Here is a 20,488-nt window from a genome sequence, read left to right as displayed (position 1 = left end):
GAGAGAGAGAGAGAGAGAGAGAGAGAGAGACAGAGACAGAGAGAGACAGAGAGAGAGACAGAGAGAGAGAGAGAGAGAGAGAGAGACAGACAGACAGACAGTTTTTTTCCTGCTGCCATCATAGAGCTGAATAAACTGTAACTACACACTGTGTACAGGCCTTATTTATCTATTTATTTATCTAGTGTGTTTTGTTTTGTTTTTTTTTCCCTTTTTTCCACTGTTTTTATCTGTATTTTTCGGGTTTGTATAGTTGACTGATAGTTGTATTTTATCTGTGAATATTCTATAAATGTCTGTATATTTCTCTATGTTTTATTTACTTTTAGCAGTGTTTTAGCAAAGTTTTAGTGGTATTTTTGCGATGAATTCTTGTTAATAATTGTATATAATAGTAATAGTGGTGTTTTAGAGTGTTCTACTAGTGTGTTTTGTTGTGTTTTTGTCAAGTATTGTGTTTTTTTCCCTTTTTTCTACTGTTTTTATCTGTATTTTCCCAGTTTGTATAGTTCATTGACAGTTGTGTTTTATCTGTAAATATTCTAACTTAATACGACAACCGAACACACATTTTTCCTAATTTTAACATTCTTTTGAAGGATTTGTGGACATCCTATAATACACCCCTTGGTGAATGTATTAGTTTTTTTCTGATGATGATGAATAAATGGACTGTGTAGGTGCACTCATGTGGACGGTCACAGATCTGGTACCGTTGTTAAGGACTCGTTAGTGGGCGGCGGCGGCGGCGTTTGCGAACACGTACCAGACTCCGCTGACGCAGCGGGTGGACAGCGCTCGGGGCATGATCTCGGATCCCTGCTGCATGAAGCCGCCCACGGGGAACCACAGGCTGTTCCCCAGGGTGTACTGGTTCTCCAGGATGTCCCTGCGCTCCCGTAGACAGGGGTGGGGGTTGTACCACTCATACGGACTCAGCCTGGACACGGGGACAAGACCAGGGTAGAGCTGAGCAGCAGACCATGGACAAATATGACACATCTGTGTTTTCAGTAAGGCACAGGTGTCAAACATGCGGCCCGGGGGCCAAAACCGGCCCGCCAAAGGGTCCAGTCTGACCCCTGGGATGAATGTGTGAAACGCAAAAATTACACTGAAAATATTAATCATTTTAGTTCAGGTTCCACAAACAGACCCATTTAATCTGCAGTGGGTCGGATCAGTAAAATACGATCATAATAACCCATAAATACTCACAACTCCACATTTTTCTCTTTGTAAATGTAAAAATTTTCATGTCATTTTACTGTATTTACACTAAAACAAACTAACATTTCACAAAAACACGAATGACCACAACAAATATGAACATTTTGAAATGTTCGAAGTGCAATTGTACCAATATTCTGCCTGTTATTAAATGTTTTGTGTATTTGTAGATCCACTGGGATCTGTAAGTTGTCATTTACATGTTTAAATGATAAACTGAGACAGAATATTGTTAAAATTGCACTTAGATTAAGATTAAGAAATGTCAGTTTGTTCATGTTATTCACATTGTTTTAAAGGATAGTTGGTAGATGTAAACATTTTCATCGCATAATTTTACTTTTTTCGCTCTAAAAAATAGAGGACAGTTGGAGGTGACATTATTTGTTATTCTGTTATTATTTTACTGGTCCAGCCCACTGCAGATCAAATTTAGCTGAATGTGGAACTGAACTAAAATGAGTTTGACAGCCCTGCAGTAAGAGATCTAAAGCAGGAACGTCAGGTTCCACATCCTCCCAACATGATCTGAAGTGGACTAGACCAGGAAAATAATAACAGAATAATACAGAAATAATGGAAATTACCAAAGTTTTCTGCTGTTTTTTGAGTGAAAAAAGTAAAACTACATCATGAAAACATTTACATCTACAAACTATCCTTTAAAAATATGAATAACATGAACAACCATGAAAAACTGAAATTCGTTACAAAAAAAAATCTGTGCAATTTTTACAATATTACACTTTGTTTTATCATGTATACATGTGCATTATAACATACAGATCACAGTGGCTCTACAAATACACAAAACAATTAATAGCAGGCAGAATATTGGTACAGTTACACTGATTTTCATCAGACATTTCATGTTGTTCATATTTGTTCATGACATTCGCATTTTTTGTGAAAAATGTACATGTAAATTTACAGTTTTTTACATTAAAACAAGCAGAAAAATTTGGAGTTGTCATTATTTATAGGTTATTATGACAGTATTTTAGTGATCCGACCCATCTGAGATCCAACTGGACTGAGTGAGGAACCTGAACTAAAATGTTAATATATAAAGTGTAGTTTTTGCATTTCACAGATTTTATAAAACATTCTATTCTATTCTATTCTATTCTATTCTATTCTATTCTATTCTATTCTATCTAACCTGACAAAGCTGAACCCTCAATAACATGTTGATAAATTCAGTCATGTTTGTATATATCACTTAACTCTACTGATATAATGGGGGTATAATGTGATCTAGGCCGCTTTAACCCGGGTCTAGTCCAGACCTGGGTTAACTGTGGCCTGTTCCACCTGTTTGGGTCAGACGGACCCCACAGAACACCTGAAGCATGAGTCCTCAGGTGGAAGTTTCCAGGATTAAGGGGTCATGGAAAGGTTTGTTCGTACTTTTTTCCTTCCTTATCCAGAGGAGGAAGTGATTGAAATGCAGTTCCATAGGTTCCTGTTCTCTGCTGCAGGTAAAAGTGTTTATGCAGAGCGGTGGAACAGTCCTGTAAACACATTAGCATATGGACAGGTGTGTGTTACCTGGCAGCCAGGAAGAGGACGCAGCTGACAGCCAGGTAGGCCAGCAGCATGAAGAGCCAGACAGCTGGAGAGAAGGGGTCCAAGAAGGAGAAGTACCCAGGTTTACGGCCCTGGAACCAACAAAAACACACACACACACGCATGCACACACACACACACACACACACACACACACACACACACACACACACACAGTGTTAATCAGCTTCCTCCATTAGAGACACATACAGGGTGGGGAAGCAAAATGTACAATATTTTGAGGCAGGGATTGAAAGACAGTGTATGACCAATTAGTTTATTGAAAGTCATGAGAATTTATTTGCCACCAGAAAATGTCCATAATAGAAAATGTTTTTATTCTGTGTCCTCCTTCTTTCTCAATAACTGCCTTCACACGCTTCCTGAAACTTGCGCAAGTGTTCCTCAAATATTCAGGTGACAACTTCTCCCATTCTTCTTTAATAGTATCTTTAAGAAAGTCCACATTGCTGTGTGATGTTCTATTGGTGCATGTTCTAAAACCCCCAAACAGCAGAATCCAGAGGGTTTAGATCTGGGCTAGAAGGCGGACATAAACATGATTCCCAAAAATTGCTAAAGTTGGATTTGTTGCTGTTGTCAACAAGTGTTCTGGTGTTCTTGTGTAAGATTTTAACTTCAAATCCTATTTTACTGCATTTCTAACGGTCTTGTTGTCTACCTCATGTTCAATTGCCATTTTTCTCATGGATTTGGTTGGATCCTTTAGGATTTTGGATTTGAGAGCTTTAATAAAAGCTTTGGTCCGTTTTTTGTTGCTTCCTCCACTTCCAGACTTTCTGGTAATAGTTTTGCTCATAGTCATTCTCTTCTTTCCATTATAAACAGTCTTTATGGACACTCCAACTATTTTTGAAATCTCCTTTGGTGTGACGAGTGCATTCAGCAAATCACACACTCTTTGACGTTTGCTTTCCTGATTACTCATATGGGCAAAAGTTTGTGAAAAGGTATGGATAATAGTGTTAGGTATGATTATGACATCGGTATATGTTTGGTTTCAAAACAATTGACGTAGTGCCTGCTGAGAAAAAACAACTAAATGTTCATTGTACATTTTGCTTCCCCACCCTGTACACCCACAAAGCCTGTTTCTGAGCCCAGTGGGTTCAACACAAATTACACTGGTCAACAACAAATGTATTGTTTGAGTTTTTTGAGCTGATTTAGGATCATTTTGGTGCTGAATCCAAAAATCACATTAATTTTGCTCAATCAGGTCAACTTTCTGAACTCTGCTACATATTGGCTTTTTAACATGTTTGCTTACATTTATGGGCATTTTCACATCATATGATACAAAATTCTTTCATATTTCTTGCAATAAACGAGTTCTGAAGATTTTACTTTTGCCAATTTATGATTAATGTTTTTTTTAATATTACAGGTGAATGAAATGGCTTCAACTAGAAGATCTTGCAAAAATAAGCCTGACGTATTCTGCTCCATCTGCGGTGAATACACCATTGTACCTAACAGGAATCAAGTCACAAGTTTCATAAAGTGTGCTTACCAATCTGATTTTAGTATTAATTATTATATTTTATGAGAAGATCAAATATTTCAAAATCAAATTAGCAAAAAACCTGACCTGATTGAGAAAAACAGATGTCATTTTTGGATTTAGCGGTGCAAAATGGTCCGAATTCAGTTGAAAAAACCTAGACAACTTGCAAAAAACATTTTTTTTGTAATCCAGTGTGATATATGATAAATCTATCAGTCAGGTAACACACACTTGGTTTTTAGGTGTATTGATAGACGAAAAACTTTGATGGAAAAATCATATTAGCTTTATTTGTAAGAAAATTTCAAAAAACATAGGAATCATAAGAAAAATCAAATCTGTGTTCACACCAGACATATTTATGACTCTTTACTACAGTCTGATATATCCTTATTTAACATATTGGACTATTATCTGGGCTAGTACATACACAACATCTGTCAAACCACTCTGTCTACTACAAAAGCGCTTTGTCAGAATCGCAGCCAGTGCTACTTTTACAGCACACTCTGCAGGTCTGTTTCACCTCTGAAAAGTTATGACTGTGTATGACAACACATTTCAGATTGCCTTATTTGTCCATAAAATTGTTAATAACAGTTCATGTTTACCTGATCAATACAAAGGCTTCGTCCAGTTCAACTCAGACATTCATCACCACAGTACAAGACAGCGGAATCTACGAAGACCGATTATGACCAAATCCAATCAGAAACTATTTACAATCCTGTGTCATACCCCATCATATGGAACCATTTAACCCAGTCACAGCAAACCTGTGTGTTCTGACCCAGATTCAAAAACTCTTAAAACTGGATTTCATGGAACATCCAAGCACTACTTTCACCTGATCTGTTTGCTCTTCTTGATTCATTGATCATTTTTCTTAGTTAGATAACTCATTAGTTTCATTCTGAATTTCGTTTCATAGTTTTGTCAATTCTTATTTATTTCTACATGCACCGCTTACAATGTATTTAGTTGTTTTTTTTTTTGTTATACTTGTTTTTGACTTATTTCGTTCATCTAATTAAATTTGTTTACTTATGATTGTATATCATTATTAGACACTGCAAATACTTTTTTTATTTCAAGTCTTTGGGGACGCCCACGATAAACCACTTTGGTTTTTGGCTTCCCCGGCATGTTTTTTACTGTTATTATTATTATTGTGTTTTATTGTCTTGTATACATGCGAATGAACAATAAACAATAAATAATAAACAGCATAACAGGAAAGCACAATAACAACAAGTGGAAGGGCGTTTGTTTGTTTGTTTGTTTGTTTGTTTGTTTGTTTGTCCCTTTGTGGTGGATCCCTTGCCACCACCATCTTGTGTTCGTAGTTTTAGTTTTTGTTCAGTTACAGTTAATGACTACATGTTTATGTTTATGTTTACGCATTTGGCAGACGCTTTTTTCCAAAGCGACTTACAGGGGAAAACCAATTAAATCACTCAATCAATCAAATTTTATTTATATAGCGCCAGATCACAAAAAAGTTATCTCTTGACATTTTATGTATAGAGTTGGTCAAAACCAGACTCTAAGTCAATTTACAGAAACCCAACAGAATCCTCCTGGAGCAAACACTTGTGACTGGTGACAGTGGCGAGGAAAAACTTCCCTTTAACAGCAGAAACCTGGAGCAGACCCAGACTCCTGGAGGATGGCCGTCTGCCTGGACCAGTTGGGGTTAAAGAGAGAGAGTAGAGAAGGGGAAAAAGAGAGAGTGATAGAGATAGGGACTGGGGGAGAGGGGGAGAAGGGGGGAGTAGGGGGAGACACATGGAGGCGGTTGAGGATAAGTGAGTGGTGATGATGAGGGCAGGGAAGAGGCCGGACCACCGCAGCAGGTCCAGAGATAATCGTGAAAGAATCTGTGGTTATCCTGGGAAAAACCTTATTAGAATATTTAAAATGGAATGTTTGAAAGTGCTAGGACAGGAGGTGCTCTCGGAAGAGCTGGGTCTTCAGGAGCTTCTTGAAGATAGGCAGGGATGACTCTGTTCTTGTAGCACTTGGTAGAGCGTTCCACCAACGTAGAACGACCCATGAAAAGAGCCTGGATTGTCTTGTACAAGGTCTGGGGACCACCAGACTACGTTCCCCAGACGAGCGGAGTGGTCGTGGGGCGACATAAGCTTTTATTAGTGCACCTAAGTAGACAGGAGCAGACCCACTGAGAATTTTGTAGGCTAGGATTAAAGATTTGAATTTGATGCGGGCAGCTGTGGGTAGCCAGTGTAACTCAATGAGTAAGGGGGTGACATGTGCCCTTTTAGGCTGATTGAAGACCAGACGCGCTGCTGCATTCTGGACCATCTGTAGTGGTTTGACAACACAAGCTGGGAGGCCCGTTAGAAGAGCATTGCAGTAGTCAAGACGGGAGATAACCATAGTCTGCACCAGGAGCTGGGTGGCCTGTTGGGTTAGGTATGGCCTGATCTTTCTTAGGTTGAACAGAGTGAAACGGCATGATCGGGTGACAGAGGCAACGTGATCCGTGAAGGTCAACTGATTATCAATCATGACTCCCAAGTTACGTACTACACTGGTAGGAGCCAGAGGTATGGAGTCAATAGTGATGGAGATGTCCTGCTGTATGGTTGGCTTAGCTGGGAAGACCAGCAGTTCAGTTTTGGACAGGTTCAGCTGAAGGTGACACAGTTTAGCTGAAGGGTTTTATTTAAACATTCTAATGTGGGTGCATGTTTGAATTCTTTACTCACATTGTTCTTCAGTTGCCGACAGAAGACCAGACAAAGGGGCGTGGCTAGTATTTAACCCTTTCATGCATACTGGTCACTACAGTGGACAGCTATTCTACAGCTTTTCTTTTCTATGTTCATGGATTTTGTTGTTTTCGTTGCTTTGTTTTTTTTCCACACATATCTTTATTAAAGTTTTAAGACACTACATATCTTTTCTGACATGAATTGGTAACATTATGTAGATCTCTCCTGAGCATAAACTCCCAGAATCACAAGCCCTCCCCATAGTTTTCACACAATTTATCAGTAAATACATGTTTCTGTGCGTCAAAAATTAAACGTGTGGTGTCCAGCTGAGCGGACATTTTTGCAACTTCATGAAAAATAGGTCCATAAGAGTTTTTTTTTTTTTTCATTACTATTTTTTTTTAATGTATTTTTAAATTTTTTTTAAATTATTTTTATTTTATTTTATTTTTTTAAATTTATTTTTCAGCAGAAAATTTTCAATCGCATTGTTTTTTTCATGCCTGAAGAAGAATAAAAACACTCAGGAAAAAATTTTGATTAAGGTTCTCATAATTCGTGCATGAAAGGGTTAAGACAGGAAGGAACTAATGCCACAAGACTTAAGGGGGTGGGGGGGGGGGGTGGCACTGTTTGTTTCTTTGTGTTAATTTAGTTGTTTAAATTCTTGGTTTAAATCACAATGGTTTCACACAGTATTTTGTGTCTAGTTATGATTATTATTATTATTATTTTTATGTTGTTTTGACTAAGTTAATGGGTTTGGTTTAATTTCATGGTGTAATGCCTCCCCCTTGTGTTTGGTTTGGGTTAGTCCACTTCTATTTAAGCCCACTTTGGTTCTGTGTCTGGTTTTGTCAGTTTTTGTTCAGTTGCAGTTTGGTTTCGTTGACCTCAGTTGGGCCCATCTTTGTTCATTTTGTTAACTGACATTTTTTGGAGCTTGTGTTAACTTTTTCTAACTTTATTAAATTATCATTTTCCTAATTTTACCCCCTTTGTCCTGGTCCTTATAACTAACTGAAACTGTATAGTGTGCTTACTAAACTAACTGAAACGTGTAAAATTCTGGATAAAATTCCCTTCGTTTTCGTCTTTGTCAATGTCGGATTGATACGAAATTGATTTATTTCCCTCAAGCAATTTTATCTGCTGGCACCATATGATATTTAAGGGTCCGTCACTTGTGTTCACTTGTGGTTTCCAGTCGTCTTCTGGTCCCCACTCTACCTGGAAACATGCAGACTAAAGCAGCAGAGTCCTGTCTGGGATTTATTTGAATACGACGACAGAGAAGAAGAGAAAAGATAGAAAAAAATTAAATTAATACTAAAACTAAACTAAAACTAAGCATTTAGAAAATAACAAAAACTATCAAACCTGCTCTAAAAACGAATTAAAACTAACTGAATTAGAGAAAAAAAGTCCAAACTAAATAAAACTAAACTAGAATGAAACATCCAAAACTATTAGAACCGTGCTCCACAGCATCGTGAATGAACCTCACCAGTTTTCTTCAGTTTGCTTCAGATCTGTTCGACATTTACATGGAAACCACATCGACGACTAAATTCAAGTTTGATACTTCCTGGTTTACTGTGTTCTTCAGATGTGTCTAAATATAGTCCTTTAGCTGTCAGACTATATAAAGTTTAACTTCAGGAGGAAAACAGTTTAACACCAGTTGAGCTTCTTGAGTCTCCAGCTGGCGGCGTTGAATTTGCGATAATGACCATCTGCCATTCAACACAGAACACAAAGCTGCCAACGTCTACGACTTTGGAAATACAACAGTCCCTTTGAGACTGACAGCTGCGCATTTAGGGAAGTTACACTCACGTTATCTGACGCCTTTACTTTTATTTTTCCTCAGCTTGTTAGATTTCTTCACTATTTGAACTTGTAATCTAAAGAACACAAGAAACGCAGAGAGAAAACACCAGAAACTGGAGCACACAGTAAAAAAATCTGTAATTTAACAGAATTTTCACTGTTTATTTTACAGATTTTTCCTGTATTTTTAAGATAGAGGAAAATATCAATGAAATGACAAAAACAGACTGTCATTTTACATGTCAAATGTAAAATAACATGAAAAAACTAACTGAATAACCATAAAATTTCCATTTTTTTAAAAGACCTTTTTTCTCTTTTCACAGAAAAATACAGTTAAAATACATTTGCAAATGTATCGTAATTTCACAAACATTTCTTTTCTGTTTATGAGATTAAACTGTTAACTTAAAGTTTAATACTGTAAAAAAATAATAAAACGAGATAAAATTACTGACAATTAACTGTAAAAGTGTAAAAATGTTGAATAAATGTATTTTTGTGAATGTATAACATGTATAAGCACTGATAAACTGTCCAAATACAGGTTTTATCAGTGGATTGGACAACTGAGTCTCATTGAAAATTATTTATATATATATATATATTTACAGGGAATATGATTATTTTAATACATGTAAATATTCTTTATTAAACATTAAAAAGTAAAACAAAAATATGCAAAATCTCATGTACAGTTAGGGCAAAAAACTGTATTTTAATTATGGAAAATTAACGTATTTTTATGAGATGGTTATTTTTTGTTATTTAACAGTATTTTTTGGGCACCCCTGCTGCGGGAATAATACTGTGTTTTTATGTTTTGTTTTGTTTTTTACAGTGCAACGTGTCCCGTCGACCTGTTTCATCTCTTCCCTCCCTGCTGTTATTCACAAAAAAAAAAAAAAAAACTACAAAAAAACTCATTTGGCAGCCGAGAAGGAGAAGAAGTTCCCAGATTGGACCAATTAAAGCAGACGACTGGAGCGCTAATGGAGGTCATCAGATCCGTCATTTAAAAAGAACCACAAGATGATGGAGAAAAAAAAGATGCAGGAGATCAATCTAACAACAGAAGTGGGCGGGACTTTCACTGGAGGAGAACTCAACTCATCCAATCACAGTCCATATATGACTTCTATCAGTGATCAATAGGAACCAGACTGATATCTGGAAGCATTTAGATGTGATAAACCATTAAAATATGGACCATTAGAAGGAAAGGAACATTTTCTATATTTTAAAAATTAGTAAAAAAAAATTTAAAAATCTAAATTTCTCAAAACTGTGAACAACCTTTGTTGTCATTGTCTCAAAGACGATACACAAAAAATCTGAAATGAATCCAACCAGTAGTTTTGGAGAAGAAGACCGTTGAAATGTAGAGACTGGTGACCTTGAGTTTGACCCTTTAAGGTCACCCAAGGTCAAAGGTCAGGGACCCAAATGAAAGTTCATATATGACTTCTATCAGTGCTCAATAGGAACTACAGTCTACTCTCGTTAAACCGCCCGCCGTTATACCGCCATTTCCGCTTATCGCCATCCGCCAGCCCAGTTCCATGCACAAACAACACTTATACCATTGATTTCCCGACCGTTATACCGCCAGCGGCGCGGCGCGGCACCTCCGAGGTGCGCCACCGTGGCACCTCCGAGGTGCGGCACCCAGTGTTGTCTTTTCCGTGGAAACCGGGTCGAAATGGCTCTTTGAGTGTTAAAGGTTGCCGATCCCTGCCGTACAACATAACAGAATCAAGATTTATTTAGAAACGTAATTAGAACGGGTTAACGGAGGCAGCATAGACATCATATAGTAAAGACATGCACATTATGGACGCAACCTGTTGTAACGCCATTTTCGCTATACCGCCAATTTGGCCGTGAACGGAAGTTGGCGGTATAACGAGAGTAGACTGTATATTCATATCTGTAACCATTTACATGTTATAAACCATTAAAATATGAACCATTAGAAGGAAAGGCACATTTTTAATATTTAAAAAATTCATCAAAAATTTGAAAATTGAAATTTCTCAAAACTGTGGACAAACTTTGCAAACAGAATTCCCAAAAAAGGTAAAAAAAAAAAAAAAAAAAAAAATTGAAATGAATCCAACCAGTAGTTTTGGAGAAGAACACTGATGAAATCCATACACTGGTGACCTTGAGTTTGACCCTTCAAGGTCACTCAAGGTCAAAGGTCATGGACCCAAATGAAAGTCCATATATGACTTCTATCAATGATCAATAATAATTAAACTGAATGTGTATAAATTGACGAGATTTCTGTGAAACCCACTCCCCAGCAGCAGATCCACTGAACCTCCATGTCATAAAAACAGTTTCCTCTTCTCCTTCTAATCTGTGTTTATACTTGTAACAAATAATTTTTATTGATATTAAATGAGTTTCACTGCTTTGCTTCTATAATCTTCACCTCTCAGTGTGAATTTCTGTTTATGTTTTAGTTTGTATGAATGAGTGAACATGGGAGTGATTTCAGATTTAAACCTGTTTTCCTGCTGATTGTTACTCTGTGCCAATGGGTGGATCAACTGACTGTTGCCACGGTAACAAAGGCCTCAGTCAAAGATGATGTAAGAACAGAGGGAAGATTGCAATCTGTGGAGGTTTGATGGAGAAGTGGACCAGTTCAATAAACAAACTCCTTCAGATACTGAAAACAAATCAATACAATCAGTCGACCTGTGTGACAGTCTGGAACAAGTTCTCCACAAACAGGAAGTGATGAGGCCGCCGGCGTTTACATGTACAGCACATCTACTACAGCTACAGCACACCTACTACATCTACAGCACATCTACTGCATTTACAGCACATCTACTACATTTACAGCACACCTACTGCATTTACAGCACACCTACTGCATTTACAGCACACCTACTACATCTACAGCACACCTACTACATCTACAGCACATCTACTGCATTTACAGCACATCTACTACATTTACAGCACACCTACTGCATTTACAGCACACCTACTGCATTTACAGCACACCTACTACATCTACAGCACACCTACTGCATTTACAGCACACCTACTACATCTACAGCACATCTACTACATTTACGGCACATCTACTGCATTTACAGCACATCTACTACATTTACAGCACACCTACTGCATTTACAGCACACCTACTGCATTTACAGCACACCTACTACATTTACAGCACACCTACTGCATTTACAGCACACCTACTACATTTACAGCACACCTACTGCATTTACAGCACACCTACTACATCTACAGCACATCTACTGCATTTACAGCACATCTACTACATTTACAGCACACGTACTGCATTTACAGCACACCTACTGCATTTACAGCACATCTACTACAGCTACAGCACACCTACTACATTTACAGCACATCTACTGCATTTACAGCACATCTACTACAGCTACAGCACACCTACTACATTTACAGCACATCTACTGCATTTACAGCACATCTACTGCATTTACAGCACATCTACTGCATTTACAGCACATCTACTGCATTTACAGCACACCTACTGCATTTACAGCACACCTACTACATCTACAGCACATCTACTACATTTACAGCACACCTACTACATTTACAGCACATCTACTACATTTACAGCACATCTACTACATTTACAGCACATCTACTGCATTTACAGCACATCTACTACATTTACAGCACACCTACTGCATTTACAGCACATCTACTACATTTACAGCACACCTACTACATCTACAGCACATCTACTACATCTACAGCACATCTACTACAGCTACAGCACACCTACTACATCTACAGCACATCTACTACAGCTACAGCACACCTACTACATCTACAGCACATCTACTGCATTTACAGCACACCTACTGCATTTACAGCACATCTACTGCATTTACAGCACACCTACTGCATTTACAGCACACCTACTACATTTACAGCACATCTACTGCATTTACAGCACATCTACTACATCTACTACATTTACAGCACATCTACTGCATTTACAGCACATCTACTGCATTTACAGCACACCTACTGCATTTACAGCACACCTACTGCATTTACAGCACATCTACTGCATTTACAGCACATCTACTACATTTACAGCACACCTACTGCATTTACAGCACATCTACTGCATTTACAGCACACCTACTGCATTTACAGCACATCTACTACATTTACAGCACATCTACTACATTTACAGCACACCTACTGCATTTACAGCACACCTACTACATTTACAGCACATCTACTGCATTTACAGCACACCTACTGCATTTACAGCACATCTACTGCATTTACAGCACACCTACTGCATTTACAGCACATCTACTACATTTACAGCACACCTACTACATTTACAGCACACCTACTGCATTTACAGCACACCTACTACATTTACAGCACACCTACTGCATTTACAGCACACCTACTACATCTACAGCACATCTACTGCATTTACAGCACATCTACTACATTTACAGCACACCTACTGCATTTACAGCACACCTACTACATTTACAGCACACCTACTGCATTTACAGCACACCTACTACATCTACAGCACATCTACTGCATTTACAGCACATCTACTGCATTTACAGCACACCTACTGCATTTACAGCACATCTACTACAGCTACAGCACACCTACTACATTTACAGCACATCTACTGCATTTACAGCACATCTACTACATTTACAGCACACCTACTGCATTTACAGCACACCTACTACATTTACAGCACACCTACTGCATTTACAGCACACCTACTACATCTACAGCACATCTACTGCATTTACAGCACATCTACTACATTTACAGCACACCTACTGCATTTACAGCACATCTACTACAGCTACAGCACACCTACTACATTTACAGCACATCTACTGCATTTACAGCACATCTACTACATTTACAGCACACCTACTGCATTTACAGCACATCTACTGCATTTACAGCACATCTACTGCATTTACAGCACACCTACTGCATTTACAGCACACCTACTACATCTACAGCACATCTACTACATTTACAGCACACCTACTACATTTACAGCACATCTACTGCATTTACAGCACATCTACTACATTTACAGCACACCTACTGCATTTACAGCACATCTACTACATTTACAGCACACCTACTACATCTACAGCACATCTACTACATCTACAGCACATCTACTACAGCTACAGCACACCTACTACATCTACAGCACATCTACTACAGCTACAGCACACCTACTGCATTTACAGCACATCTACTGCATTTACAGCACACCTACTGCATTTACAGCACACCTACTACATTTACAGCACATCTACTGCATTTACAGCACATCTACTACATTTACAGCACACCTACTGCATTTACAGCACATCTACTACATTTACAGCACACCTACTGCATTTACAGCACACCTACTACATTTACAGCACATCTACTGCATTTACAGCACACCTACTGCATTTACAGCACATCTACTGCATTTACAGCACACCTACTGCATTTACAGCACACCTACTACATTTACAGCACATCTACTACATTTACAGCACACCTACTACATTTACAGCACATCTACTGCATTTACAGCACATCTATTACATTTACAGCACACCTACTGCATTTACAGCACATCTACTACATCTACAGCACATCTATTACATTTACAGCACATGTACAGACCTGTCGTTTATATTTACAGCACATCTACAGATGGGCCTCGTTTCTGTATTCAGTCAAAAAATAAGATTGATGTTTTTCTGTTCCATTGCTGTTTGCAGGCTTGTGGAATCTCACCAAGATCATTTTCACTTGTTCCACTGGCAGATTTTTTTGCTTGAATTAAGCAAAAAAAAAAAAAAAAAAAAATTAAATTAACCCTAACCCTTACAAAATAAAACACTCATCAAGCAAAACAACTTATAAAATTTCATTTCTTCTTTTCTTTTTTTCATATCTTTTCTCTTTTGTTTTTTGTTTTTATATTGATATTAATTTAAATTTATTAAAAATAATTAAAATAAGCCTTATGATGGTCATCTGACATTTTACAGCAAGACCAACATAATACACCTTAAAAGCCCAGAGCTGTGTTTCAGACCTCTACCTCTCATGGATTTATTCTATTTTTTAAAAGTCTGGCCTTTTGAAAGTCTCCATTTTACATTTTATTTGTCTAAAAATGCATAATTTCACAACTATTTCTCTTAAAAAAAAAACAAAAAAAAAACCAAATAAAAACAAGATGCTTTTACTGTGGACACTAAAAGATTCTCAGTAAATTTGTGTTTTTTTATCTAGAAAGTCAAAGTTTCAGCTTCTGAGTGATTATTTGTCCAGATTAAACACTTCAAATCTATCATTCTAGTATTACTGTGTTGTTTTTCAGGGTATATTCATTCAACAACTGTAAGTAAATCTTGTCGTACGGTAATAAGCTGTGAAGCTGTGTTGTAATGCAGCTGAACTCACTATATAACAGTTCTCATTGACATATTAAGGACGAAACCACCAGGAAGTCCACACACATAAAGAGCTGCTGTGCTGTGTGGAGATAAAAATCGGTATTTTCTGACAAAATAAACAGACGTTAATGACAGCAGCTGTGCAAGGGTTTGAGCTTCAGAGAAACATAAATAATGGATCACAAACAAAGTTATGAGTGACACAAAGTCATTAAGGTTATCTGTGGTAGGGCCCCGAGTGACGAAATACTGCGAACAGGAAAAACACCACCAACGTCCCAGCACCACACCGACACGTTCCATAAAGAATCAATAAGATGAATGTGTGAGGTCGTCAGGTTCTGTCTCTATGGTTTCGTTCACTCCGCAGGCCTTAATGCCCAATTCCAATTTATTGCTCAATTCAGATTTTTTTTGTTTGCTCGTTCATATTACACATTAAATGCGACTTCTATCAGCCCTGAGTCTGAACTGAATGCGACCCTGAAGTGACCCACATGCACTACAGAGGCCCAGACGTCATTAGGAATGAGGACATACGCCATACCATGTGACATATCTGGAAGGCTGCGCCATTTTGAACTTACAAGCTGTCGGTCGCTGTAACAAAGGCTCAGCCCTTCACTAGGGAAGTCACGCGAGATTATGTCTATGATCTCGCGGTGTTTCGTTTGATTTCCTGTTTCCTGATGTGAAGCACACGTACTATATAGTGAGCGATTCACCAAAGTATAAGCTCTGTTTACGTGTTCGCCTTTACCACAGACGTTACAAGAACCAAGTTAATGAAAAAAGGGAAGTGTACGTTGTGTGTGTTCAGAACATACGGTCAATGTAGCTATAATTTTCTCTGTGCACCGTACTTTCCGGGCTATAAGGCGTACCGGAATATAAGCCACGGCTGACTTAAGTCGTACCTGACTATAATCCGCAGGTGTCCACGTTGTGACATGAGATATTTCCACAGACAGATGGTAAACAGACAGATTATTTAAATATTTATTTCTATACCTTCACTGCTTTTTTCCAAACAGTGTCTGGAACACGGCAGTAAAACGTCAGGAACAGGCTGGTTCAAAAACCCAGAAGTCATAGAGCTGTATCTTCATCTTCTTCTGCTCATTAAACCGCTGCAGTCGTCTTCTTCAGTGTTGGAGTTGAACATCCTCAAAGGCTCCGTCACACTCCTTCTACGTCTCTCTTCTGTTGTTGCTCAATGGCATTTCGGTGCTGCAGCTCTATTTCCTTCTTTACAGACACATCGATTGCTTTTAACTTAAAAGCTGCAAAATATGCATTTCTTCGTGTGTTTTCCATGATGAGGGTTTGTGCATGACACGCAAAATCATTGTTAAAAGTTCAGATTAAAACTTCTCCTCTTCATCACCTCTTCCTCCTGTCTGTCTCACTTTTGTGCTTCCTGCTAGAGCGCCCCCTGGAGGCCGTTAGCCTGTAGAAATCTATACTCCAGCTGCATCGCTGTATAAGCCGCAGGGTTCAAAACAAGAAAAAGGTAGTGGCTTATAGTCCAGAAAGTACGGTAATTCCATTAGCCTCGCTAGCCTGTTAGCTTAGAGCTGCGGCCAGGTCGCGGTCATTAATATGTGTAGTTTAGAGCTCATTAATGAGCATTTACATATTACAGAGTTATCTAGTGTTGGAACATTTGTTATTCATTGTTGTGTTGTTGCGGGGTTGATATAAATATGTAGATCGTGTGTGCATGTGATGGCCATGTTCATTTATTTAACGCTGCTGGATGGCACCATTGTATTACTTACTTTAAGTGAGTTATGGGTTTAGTTTACATGCTGGATGTGTAACAGGGTCAATTATTTTGCAGCAGTGTGGGTATGTATATGGTATTGTGTGTTGTTATAATTCAGTGTTTCTCAAAGTGTGGGGCGGGCCCCCCGGGGGGGGGGTGCGAAGGCGTGCCAGGGGGGCATGGGATCTCTCCTGGGTGGTGTTTTTGTTTTTCTCCTTCAGCTTAGAACATGTAGCAGGTGGAACTAATATTTTAGTGTTGGAGCACCCTGCACTCATGTTAGGGACGTACAACAAACAAATCTACTGCCATGGTGATCTGTCACTGGACTAGACAAGGAGTTTAGGTTTGGACAATGGACAAGGACTGGACTGGAAAAAAAAAGTGGAATGTTTCTGTTTTCGCACAATTCGTACAGTTTGCACTTTAATGTTCTGAGATGTGCAGTGGAAACAGGGTCATTGCAGCCACTGATATTGTTAAAATGTTCATCTTTATTACCAAAATTTGTTTGTTGTTCTAAAATAAGTAACTTTATTCTCATAGTTGTAGGATAATTGCGCATTTCCAATTTTTATTTGGAAAAATATTGTCTCGGAGCAGTCTTGTTGAGTTTATTTGTATTGTTCAAGCAAAAATCTAAGTTATTTTTTCATTTGAACAACAAATTATTCAAGGAAAAGCAAAAAGTATTGTTACAATATTGACTTTTCTTTCAATAAAAGTTATAATTGCACCACTGTTACAATGTTGCTGGGGTTGGGGGTGGGGGGGGGGGGGCTGGAGATTTTTCGTCCTCCATAGGGGGGCCTGACAGAAAAAGATTGAGAGTATTATTATTTAGAGTTTCCGACTAGTTTAATGCATTTATAATTCCCATATCCACGTAAACATGTCAGTATCCACAGGCTGACCTTTGACCCCACCTCAGTGTTTTCAGTCATCGTTCTTGTCGATCTCCAAACCTTGAACCCAGCCACAGCAGAACTGTTCATGACTGTCAGAGGACTGAAGGCTTTTGAATTATTCCACTGTGCAGTAACTTACGGCCAAAACCAGACAGTTAATCATCAAAATATGGACCATTGGACGTAAAGGATCATTTTTAGTATTTCAAACATTCTTCAAAAATTCAAACATTTCTCAAAACTGTGAACAAACTTTGTAGACATTGTCCCAAAGAAGATACAAAAAACGTTTAAAATGAATCCGATGATGTTTGAAGACTAACTAAGCCTATTCGGCCGGTGAGATAAAAAGACAAAAAAACACAAACATTTAAAATACACTGAAATCACACAACAAAGATTTCGAACCTATAACACCTGAAGTTCGCAGGATTTACAGTGAAAAAAAAAAAAAGCTGTTATGTTCCTTTAGCCGTCTTAAACACTGAAGTAGTTGTAGATGAACTGTTGTTGAAAGTGACTTTTGGCGACAGATGCATCAGGTCAGAACAAACACGTCTGTCTGCGACTGAAACCCACCGTCTGCCCAGAACCAAACGTCCACAGAGAACCAACACCCAGGCCTCAGTCCTGTTTTCCACACATTCCATTGTACGGTTTGATTAAAACAAATGTCCTTGTGCGGTTTCATCTGCATCTGAAACAGCCACTGCACACTAGACTGTCATGTGTTCACCTCACACACATCTACTGGTCCCACAGACCACCAGTGGTCCTGAGACTGGGACCTGTTTGTGTGGACACTGGTCGCCATGGTGATGGACACACTCACACTCAGCGATCATCATCTGAACTGATGAGACGACAGAGAACGACTGAACACACGTTTATGCAACTTTAACTTTAACTTTAGAAGCAGAAACAGGTCAAAGCTGGGTTTTTAGGACCTTTAGTCCGGTTAGAAATAAGCATGTGTATGAGACTGGGTCCAAAAAAAAAAATGTTTACATGTTTGAAATATCTTTAATTTTTTATAATGTTTTTAAAATATTTTCTAAAAATATTTTGACATTTATAGACATGATGAATATATATAATATATAGTGTATAATAGCAATAGAGCAATGTTAACATGCATTTAGTGAGTGAGTGAGTGAGAGTGAGTGAGTGAGTGAGTGAGAAAGAGAGTGAGTGAGTGAGTGAGTGAGAAAGAGAGTGAGTGAGTGAGTGAGTGAGTGAGAGAGAGAGAGAGAGTCTGAGTGAGTGAGAGAGAGAGTGAGTGAGTGAGTGAGAAAGAGAGTGAGTGAGTGAGTGAGTGAGAGAGAGAGAGAGTCTGAGTGAGTGAGTGAGTGAGTGAGAGAGAGAGTGAGTGAATGAGTGAGAGTGAGTAAGTGAGTGAGAAAGAGTGTGAGTGAGTGAGTGAGTGAGAGAGAGAGAGAGAGAGAGAGAGAGAAAGAGAGACAGAGAGTGAGTGAGTGAGTGAGAGAGAGAGAGAGAAAGAGAGACAGAGAGTGAGTGAGTGAGTGAGTGAGAGTGAGTGAGTGAGAGAGAGAGAGAAAGAGAGACAGAGAGTGAGTGAGTGAGTGAGTGAGAGAGAGAGTGAATGAGTGAGAGAGAGAGTGAGTGAGTGAGTGCATGAGTGAGAGTGAGTGAGTGAGAAAGAGAGTGAGTGAGCGGGTGGGTGAGTGAGTGACTAAGTGAGCAAGTGAACAGGCAAGTGAGTGAGTGAGTGAGGGAGAGAGTGAGCGAGTGAATGGGAAAGTGAACGAATGAGCAGGCGAGTGAGTGAGTGAGTGAGTGAGCGAGCGAGTGAGTGGGCGAGTAAGTGAGTGAATGAGTGAGAGAGAGTCTGAGTGAGTGAGTGAGTGAGTGAGAGAGAGAGAGATTGAGTGAGTGGGAAAGTGAACACGTGAGTAGGTGAGAGAGTGAGTGAGCGAGTGAGTGGGTGAGTGAGTGAGAGAGTGAGAGAGAGTGAGTGAGAAAGAGAGTGAGTGAGTGAGAGAGAGAGAGAGTCTGAGTGAGTGAGTGAGAGAGAGAGAGAGTGTGAGTGAGTGAGAGAGTGAGTGAGTGAGATAGAGAGAGTGAGTGAGTGAATGAGTGAGAGTGAGTAAGTGAGTGAGAAAGAGAGTGAGTGAGTGAGTGGGTGGGTGAGTGAGTGAGTAGGTGGGTGAGTGAGTGTGTGAGTGGGTGAGTGGGTGGGTGGGTGGGTGAGTGAGTGAGTAGGTGGGTGAGTGAGTGGGTGAGTGGGTGGGTGAGTGAGTGTGTGAGTGGGTGAGTGGGTAGGTGGGTGGGTGGGTGGGTGGGTGGGTGAGTGGGTGGGTGAGTGAGTGGGTGAGTGGGTGAGTGCGTGCGTGCGTGCTTTGCTTTTGCAGTGCACGGCTCAAAGGTTCAGATGTGACTCTGTTCTA

General features: G+C 39.0%; 1 protein-coding gene across 1 annotated transcript in view; it reads right to left on the bottom strand.

Annotated features, from left to right (window-relative positions):
• The window catches only part of LOC115428194 (glutamate receptor ionotropic, kainate 5-like), a 76,388-nt gene that overhangs the window by 12,645 nt on the left and 43,255 nt on the right, over positions 1–20,488 (bottom strand). The window contains exons 8-9 of the mRNA XM_030147037.1: positions 2,782–2,891; positions 767–940 (exon numbers count right to left, since the gene is read on the bottom strand). Of these exons, the coding sequence (XP_030002897.1) occupies positions 767–940; positions 2,782–2,891 (284 nt within the window). The remainder of the gene's footprint in view (positions 1–766; positions 941–2,781; positions 2,892–20,488) is intronic.

This window comes from Sphaeramia orbicularis, chromosome 11, assembly GCF_902148855.1.
Source record: "Sphaeramia orbicularis chromosome 11, fSphaOr1.1, whole genome shotgun sequence".
NCBI lineage: Eukaryota > Metazoa > Chordata > Actinopteri > Kurtiformes > Apogonidae > Sphaeramia > Sphaeramia orbicularis.
The sequence above is the reverse complement of the archived record's forward strand: the minus strand, read 5'-3'. Positions and strand labels throughout refer to the sequence as shown.